This window comes from Chiroxiphia lanceolata, chromosome Z, assembly GCF_009829145.1.
Source record: "Chiroxiphia lanceolata isolate bChiLan1 chromosome Z, bChiLan1.pri, whole genome shotgun sequence".
In the NCBI taxonomy this organism is placed as follows: domain Eukaryota; kingdom Metazoa; phylum Chordata; class Aves; order Passeriformes; family Pipridae; genus Chiroxiphia; species Chiroxiphia lanceolata.
In genome coordinates this window covers 15,083,172-15,091,953 of record NC_045671.1, presented here as the reverse complement: position 1 = coordinate 15,091,953, position 8,782 = coordinate 15,083,172, and the positions used below count along the sequence as shown (strand labels likewise).

The following is an 8,782-nucleotide window of genomic DNA, read 5'->3' as shown; positions in this document are numbered from 1 at the left end:
TCTTCTGCTGTTCATAAATCACGTGGTTGCTAACTTTAGCTCTGTAAGGTTGAGACCACTCAACTGTTTTACCTAGTAAGATGTTAATTTACAATAAATCTGCTCATGTGGTCTTCAAAACATGTTAGAAAATGATAACTTTGATTATCAATTGAGAAATTACTACTAAGAAGCTGATGCCTAAATATGGGAAATGACTTATGCTGTACCTATCTTCTAATGTTTGTTGCTGGAGATTTTATCAAACACTTAGAATCTGGTTTAAATATTCAAAATAGTATTTTAGATAATTCAAAACTTTTAGAACTGTTAAAAACATTTTTGTTTCCCTTTTGAATGTGAAAAAAAGAAGTGGTATTAGTCTCTTTATGCATGTATTTTTTTTAATTCTCCCAGAAATTCTGTTTCTTTCCTTTGGCAGCACCTGAATTATATTAGTTTGCCCAATATAAGAATAGGTATATAACACGGGATGGGATGATGTGGTAAGGAAGGACCTGACCAATACTGAAACCACGTATGTTTTGTTAGATGTTCAAATATCAAAATAAGAAAGTACATTTCTCTTGGTCTAAGAACTGCTTATATTTTAGTTACTTATACTCATTGTTGACTTGTCAAACTGTATTGCCCTAGATGTATTTTAACATAATACCTAAAAGTGGGAGAAGTCACTGACTTCAGTAGAACTAATCAATAACCCATAAATATGAGAGAACCTTTTTTATGTGACCTGTAGGTCTGTTATGTGACCGTGTTCAAGAAGGCTTTGAAGCGTGCATTTAAATTCCAGGCTGTAACTAATCTGGAGTGAAATTAAACATATATTGGAGTGCTTTTTTCTGACTGTGCAGAGTGTGCAGTTGCTGCTCTTGCATAGCTGTCTCATTCTGCCGGTGCATAGGTCTTAACATATGAAGTCTTAATCAAAATGTGAAATCCTGACTTTCTCCCTGTAGAACATGGCATACTTTATGATCATTACCTGTTATATTGTTCAGGCCCAGGCAGACACAGAAATCAGAGCCCATTTCTAAGAGGTCAACTTGTTCTGCATCTGAGGTCTGTATGCACTGGAGGCTGAACCTCCAGGGATGGCACAGAGGACTAACTAAAATTTAAGTTGCCTAAACTCAAATCTTCATCCCTACAGTCCTATCCAAGGTGGAGCACTGCACAACATGTGGAATCCAAACCTTCAGGTCAAAAATACTTTTTACAACAGGAAACACATCATTGCTCATACAGTACCTGTATATTCCCAGGTATATAAATATAACAAAATAATTGTCTGTAATGTAATGAAATAGATTAAAGAAATTCAGACTGGGGAATCCATTTTTTTCCCTACTTAAAAGCACTAGTGTCACAGACAGTTCCCTGTTCTGCCACTATGTGGTCGGACTTGATGCTACCTACAGAAATCTTGCATTAGTTTGTGTAATGCAGTTTATACCTGTTCATTTCCTCCAATTTCCTTATATAGACCTAGTAAGAAGAAATAATTACATTCTAGATGTCACAACGTATTAAATTATCATAATATTTTTCTTAGGTAGTATGGGTTCTATCTGATAGTGGTGGGATTGTATGTGAATGGGTTCATGTCACTTGATCAGAGAAACTCTCCACCTAGATAAAAATTCAGTTCTCTCTTGCTCTTTCTTCTGCTTTTCTTCCACAGGTTTACACTACTGGCAGTAGTGACAGAGGCTGGAATACTTTTTTACCATGTAAGTCCAATTTCACTGGCTCATTTTGCATAATTCACTAAATAATGCTTATGTAAAAACACGAATTTTTAAATTATTTTGGGATAGATCCTGAATTTCAAGCTAGAAGAAGAAGGTTGCACATATTTGTCTCGCACATTTCTCCATGCACTGTAAACATCTCCTTGGCCAGGACCTATCCTTCCTGAGGAAATATTGAATGACAGGCTTTGAGTGGGATTTTTCACTGACAAGGTTTCTGTCTGTGACTTCTAAGGAAGAGGAAAAAGCAGACCACAGAGGAAACAGTAAGCTGAAAAAAATGCAATAGCAGGATGAAAGAAAGACATTGAAAAAATGAGTAAAGAGCAAAGAAATGAATTAAGACTATTGTATGAGAAGGGTGACATAGCCCTAGAGGTGGGCTAGAGATTTTTTACTAGATTGACAAGGATATTTTTGTTTTCTGAAGCTTTTTTAGAATTAGTTTTCGCCTAAACAAGGGTTTGGTAGTTTCCAAGAATAGAAAAAGTCTGGTATTACTTATTTCCTGTGTGTTTAAAGGCAGAATCAATTCACCATTTTGGGTGTTGGTAGCAGTTAGTGGGGCAATTCTCTTGGTTTCACTGATGCAATCTTAGTTTACTGGTAATTCTTCTCTCTTCTCCTGTTTTGCTTTTGTGTTTGTGTGTGCCTCCGTGACTGTGTTTTTGTGTACTTGTTAGTGAGTACTTGTTTATGTGTTCAATCCAAGAGTCAAAAAAACCACTTTAGGAATAAGAATGGGAAGGTGAAAAGTTCTGACTGTGTAATGCTTGTAAAAAATGGAAAACAAAGATGATGTTCATCATCAAAATTTTCAGTAAAGACCTCTATAGTTTAGGCCCTCTCTTTCCTCATCCTTCATTATTCCTCTGAGGCAAAACTACTGTTTCTTCTCAAAAAGATCAGGTTAAGGGAGTTGTGTAAAGAGGTTTTAGTTTGTATTTTCTCATGTTGTGTTGTAAATGGTGCTTTATCACTCATGATGAACAGAGCAATAATTTTTTAATTAAAATCAGTGCAAAATTTCTCCACTCTTTGGATGTCCCCTGCTTTCTTTTATGTGATGCCTACCTCCAAGTAGGTGTGTGAAGCAGAACAAAATGAAACCAAGCCCTTTTTGATGTGTTAATAGCATTGCAAATACTGAAGACTGTTAATACAGAGACAGGCAGAAACATTTTTCACAATAGATACGTGCACTTCTTGACAAGTCCTTCTTCAAGCACTTAAAAAATTTCACTGCATATCTGAAACAGCAGTAGTGGCATCATGTAATTAATGTGGTCTTATATTATGAACAGTGCTTCATGTCAGTATGGTAATACTGATACTCTAGCTGTGACATTTCTTGTCACTTCTCTGGAGTATGGGTTTTCAGCTGATTTTTTTAACATAATGTTGCTGATTTTGGTGTATACAACATCATACAGATAGTACACAGACTAGCTGGCCTGGAACAGACAGAGCTTTCCATATAAAATATGACAGCTGAAATCAGTAGATTTTTATTGCCGTTTCTTTATTACATGCAAAGTACATAAATGAATAAAATCTAGAGGTTTCAAATACAGAACAGTTAGGAAATGCAGACTTACAATGTCCCAAATGCAGTTGCTGCAACTTAACTTTCTGAAGACTTGCAATCTACTACACTTGTAAAATCAGAGAGGCTACTAAGCTTTTCAGATGTCTGGAGTTGTACCCAGCATCTCACTAAATATCAGGGTTTTTTGCAGGGTTATATATACAGAAGAATGCAGTATATACTCAGCATGCAACTAGGTGGATTAGATGTTTTATCAGAAATACTAATCCATGTAGAGCAGCATGCAACACAAGAATGCTGGAATCCTGAGTCACAAAACTCCATTCAGTGACTCCATGGCTGACAGTATAAGCTAAAAATGCTGTTGTAGCTGAACTACAGCAAGCTGCTAAAATTCGGTGTGGAAATACCTTTTTCCCCATTTTAAAAGACTATTTGAAAACTAGATATTATTACACATATCACTTGCCCAAAACCCAATCTTATTAGGCGCCTCCTATGGTTTTCCTTATCCACTGGAGGTATTGGTTTGTGAGTCGAGTGTAGACACCAGGGCCATCAACACTACCACACTTCTTTTGCTTCCCAAAAGAAGTGATGCCTCTCATCACATTATTGCATCTTAAAGGTCCACCAGAATCTCCCTAGGAAAAAAAAAAAAAAAGAAAAAAAAGATCATTCAAATTAACAAAAGCTAAAAAATGTTTCTTTTAAATTAAATTTACACCAGTGGCATGGAAAAAATAAAAATGTAGGCAGTGTTATCATGGTTTTTTCTCCTTAGAATTTAAGATTTTCAATAGCAGAAAGGAAAAAAAGACTTCAATCTGATCTTTCAAATGTAAGTGAAGGGGAATAAATTTAGCTCAGTGTTAAGGAACAGTTAGTCTTTTTGAAAATGAAGAGGAAAAGCATGAAGTCTCCAGAAATTGATACCTTTTTTTTGGTAACTTTTAAATAAAATATTTAAATATTTTAAAATGTGATAGTTCATACACAGTTGTGCACTTAACTTGGGGCCCAGTGAAAATCCTTTTTATCAGCAAAACCTCTTTCAAAGCCCTCTGACATCAAATAATTTGTTCCACTGATGTCAGCTGCTTGAGAATGGGGTCATAAATTGTTTTATGGAGATTTTAATATTTAACTCATTTTATTGAAGAGAAGAATATCTATCTGCCATGCCTGGATAAAATTACAGTATCCAAAGTCTGTGAAGATGAAATTACTCTTCAAAAATTTTGATTTTAAGGCTTAGAAGAACAAGCATTGGTAAGCTCAATGATATTTAATAAAATTCTTCATTGAACTGGAGAGAGACAAAAACGGTAAATGTGTAAAAGCTAGTACTTTATATTTTATTTTAAATATAATTTATGCAGATATACACAGTAAATATACTTACATCACACGAGTCCTTTTTTCCATTCTTAGCCCCTGCACATATCATGTTCTCTGTTATAACAGGTTTGCCATTATAATGATGTTTATCATTGCAGACTTGCCTACTGATGACAGTGATATTGACTTCCCTCAGGGTAGCAGAAAGCGTTTTCTGACGATTGTCAGTTTTTCCCCATCCTGCTACTGTGCAAATTGTTCCTGGTTTGGGATCATCATCTGAAGTAGGCAGGGGAATGAGTTCCACAGCTGCAGTAAGTGTTGCTCTTCTGTGAAGCTGTAGAAGATGTGGAAAATAGGTATTATGGGGCAGAGTCTAACAGAAGCCCTTGCATGTTAACTGTTGGATCTTTCCCATTATGGTAATGGGGGATTACTGCAATCCCTTCTTGAGATTCCTCCATTCTTTGTGACAGGATTTATGTCATCATAAGAATGAGGAAAATGGGTATTCTTTGTCTCATGAAAACCCATTTAGCTTCTGCTGAAATATTAGCTCTAAAAAATATTTTAGTTCTCTGGCTTTCAAACCCCTGAGAGAATAAAATAACTGTCATCACTGGTGCTGACAAAATTGAGAATCAGAGAAGTCAGGCATTTTTAATTAGAACTGTTTTTCAGACAGAACATTAGGGTTTTTAACCAAACTTCTTAGCTGTGCATTTATCTTTATTCTTTCACTGAAAAGCCAGAAACTGAAATATCTCGATCAAGCTCCAGAATTTATCTACTTCTAGCATTGGCATGCACAAGAGAAATTGTTGATTGCATTAGTTACCAGGGCATCCCTGGGTCCCTAGTCTGGTGGATTAGCCAGACTATATCACCCCCACAAAAAGTCACCAGAAACTGCCTTGGCTCCTCTCCCTCACAAGAAGGAAGAAAATTGTACAACGTAGAAGATGTATATTACACAAGTGTTGTGTAAGTCTATACCTGTATCAGCATAATGTCATTTTCCTTGGAAGCGATGTCATAGCATGGGTAAGGAATTTGCTTTGCAATCCGGAAAATCTGTGTTTGTTTTTCAGTTGCTTTCCGTGAATGAGCTCCAAGAATAACTTTACCTTCTTTCCTGAGAAGAGGACAACATGATTAGTGGGATTCACTTGCTGTAACTCTATACATTTTTTGCTGTTACATGTGGTGCTATAATGTTCAGTTGCTATAGTCTCTTTTCTTGTGCCTGAAAAACAACAGCAATTTAGAAAAATATAAAGTATGACCCTATTTCCACAATAATTAAAACAAAAAATGATTCAGTGAATCAAAGTTCATGCTATCCTATTTCCAATTTCCCAGGAACTTGACTTTGGATCTATCCCTGTTGTTTCCCTTTGGGAACTGAATGAGGGGTGAATGCATTAGCTTTACTATGGGTACTTGTCTCACCAACTGTGCCTTCTGCAACTTGTGCTGAAAATTTAGAAATAGCTCACTGCACTGCACTGTTACTTCACAGCTCATCTTGACAGGTCTGCACTGTGTCATTGCTATGCGCTAGCACCATTTCAACATAATTTTCTGAATCTGTGTGACACACACCTCATTCCTTTTCTCTAACTATTCTGCAACTTCATGTACTTACAACACGCTGAAGTGGTGACGGAGTTGTGCCTGCTGAGGCTCTCTGATATAGAAACCGCAAGTCTAGCACTCCTTGGTCAAGCAGTCCAAGCAGACCTTAATATGAGACCACAGGTATAGCTAGTTTTGGGCGAACAATGTGTCTTACAGCTGAATGGTAGCAGAGCAGATGTGTATATTGGCCCTCATTTGTGTTGTACTGTGGAAAACATAACCCTGAGAAAGTGGTTGCTCCTTTCCTTCAGCTATGAAGAGTTGTCTGTTGACTGAGCCATCATTAAGTTAACAATTCATTGTATTTTCTCTTAAATGCAGTCTCATTTGAAAATACTCTTTACCTTATGTTAATACAATAGCTTTTGGGCCCTGTGCAGTAGGTCCCATGTATCTCCCTGCTTGGATGAGGCCAGGAGATGCATTTCCATGATGTGTGCAGAGCCCAGTGATTCACTGGCCTTGGTCAGGGTGTTGACAGAGCCTGCGTGAGGTCTGGCTCAGCAGCAGCTCCCCACAAAGTCCTCCCCACAAAGGCAAGGATGGGTGGGCTGTGTCATTTAATCCTCACTTCTTGCCTGGCTGAGGGATTCTGTGGGGCCAAATATCCATTTGCATCCTGAGTTGAACAGGAAGAAGAAACATTGGTGACAAGCCAAGACACCCAGTAAGGCAGAGATCTCTCAGTGTGTTCTGTCATCTCTCTGGAGGATTTTTTCTCCTGTGTTAACTGCATGCTGTCTCTTTCTGTGGTGAACTGCATATCTTTTATAGAATAAAGTTTCAAGAATTTACTTTTATTTACAGAGCAGCAGTTTAGACTGGCCACTTGTCTTGACTTGTGTACTGGTTGACTGAGAAAACAAGGATAAACCTTTCCTCCAAAATCACTGTTTCAGTGTTGCTATTTTGTGCTTGGACGCAGCTAGAAGCTTTTGAAATACCTCTTCAGAAGCAGTGAAGATCAGTATACCTTATTATAATATTTTTTACTCACTGAAGCACATTTGCTGATATAAACTATAAAACACAGTAATCAGAACTTGATCATGATCATGCTAAGTGCACAAAATCACAGGCATACTAACTCTCCTACTTGAACAGAGATACTCGCTGAGAACAACCTCTGAATCAGAGTAAGAACTTACACCTTGCAGTGGGCAGCTGTTAACACCCAGTTTTCCTTGATCAAAGCTCCTCCACAAACAAATCTTTCTGGTTCCACAATTTGTGCCATAAATGGTCTTGAGTGTGGTGCTACTTCAGTCCCGCCAATGATATCCACACACAAACCTAAAAATAAAAATAAACCACAACACACACAGCTGGGCTAACAAATACTGTAAGACACTTGAAGTCTCTTAGGAAGAACATTACAAAGTATATAGACAGAAGTATATACACATGTTACAACGATGGTCTTCAAGGTACACTTTTAAATTTGCTCATCAGTGCTACTTCATTATGTTTCAGTAGGACTGAAATTAGATCCGTAGGGTGAGCTTGGGCAACAAGAACACCAAAATATTGTTGCTTTTGCTCATATTTCTTTTCTTGAAGATTGTTGATATGGTTAATTTCTTAGCTTTCACTGTGAGTAATAAACTCAGATCTGCCACATCTTAAATATTGTAGCTGGAAGATAGGTTAATATAGTGTAAGTCATACTACAGAAATTTGTTTTTCAGAAAAAAAGAAGATCAAGAAATCAATGTATGGATATAGCTCTGGAGAGGAAGATCAGGTAATCATTATGTTAACTCCTCAGAACTTTTCCAGATAACTCGTCCTCTTTGCAGCTTAATTAATACTACCCATTCAGAAATTTTGTTTGTATGAAAGATCCAACACATACACACAGTGGAAAAGAGCTAATGATAAGAATTCAAATAATAGTTGTGACTACTTCCTTTACATTAATATATATTAACTTAACTGGAACTCTGTACATCAGCATTTACCTTCAAAAGGATTGAACCGGCTACTTACCTCCATGAATTACCAGGAGAATGACAGCAGCAAAGGTGTACAAAGCAAGGAAAGCACCCATGATTTCTGTCTGGTGTTCCTCCTTATTCGCTTTTTAATCTGTCTATGTATCTATCTATCTGTGTGTGTGTGTGTATATATATATATATATATAAATGAAAAGGATGTGGGTTTGGTTTTTCCTTTTAAGGATATTTGACATCTCTAACCGTGACAAAGGCAAGAAATCCTCCCCAGCAATGTATGTTAGAGCAGAGGGGTTGGTGAGAAATTGCGTCGTCTGCTGTGGTGTGAAGACAGGCTCTTCCCCCTCTTCATGTTCTCTCTGTAGCATTTGCAGAGAGTTAGTATATGAATACTGGGGTGAAACCTTGCAAGCCACTATGTATCTAGTTACACAGTATTACTCAGCTCACATAAATTTAGGCTTGATTCAGTTGTCCACGTGAAGTCATATAGGTTCATTCCAGAACCTCAGGTGGCTTCCAGGTCAGAGATGAATTCCAGA

At 37.2% G+C, this 8,782-nt stretch overlaps 1 protein-coding gene across 1 annotated transcript; it reads right to left on the bottom strand.

Annotated features, from left to right (window-relative positions):
- Positions 1-3,263: 3,263 nt before the first annotated feature.
- Positions 3,264-8,379, bottom strand: LOC116780677 (granzyme A-like). The gene is made up of 5 exons (XM_032675958.1): positions 8,275-8,379; positions 7,434-7,578; positions 5,641-5,779; positions 4,709-4,981; positions 3,264-3,947 (listed from the first exon to the last, which is right to left on the bottom strand). Exons 1-5 carry the CDS (start codon positions 8,333-8,335, stop codon positions 3,789-3,791), a joined length of 777 nt encoding a protein of 258 aa, XP_032531849.1. The 5' UTR covers positions 8,336-8,379; the 3' UTR covers positions 3,264-3,788.
- Between the last annotated feature and the right edge of the window lie 403 nt (positions 8,380-8,782).

What these genes read in the sequence shown, in the direction of transcription:
- LOC116780677 (XM_032675958.1), bottom strand. Translation starts at nt 8,335, where the DNA reads ATGGGTGCTTTCCTTGCTTTGTACACCTTTGCTGCTGTCATTCTCCTG. An exon ending in TCTCCTGGTAATTCATGGAG is followed by an intron (nt 7,579 to 8,274) that starts GTAAGTAGCCGG and finishes TTTTATTTTTAG; the next exon opens with GTTTGTGTGTGGATATCATT. An exon ending in GAAAAAAGGACTCGTGTGAT is followed by an intron (nt 3,948 to 4,708) that starts GTAAGTATATTT and finishes TTTTTTTCCTAG; the next exon opens with GGAGATTCTGGTGGACCTTT.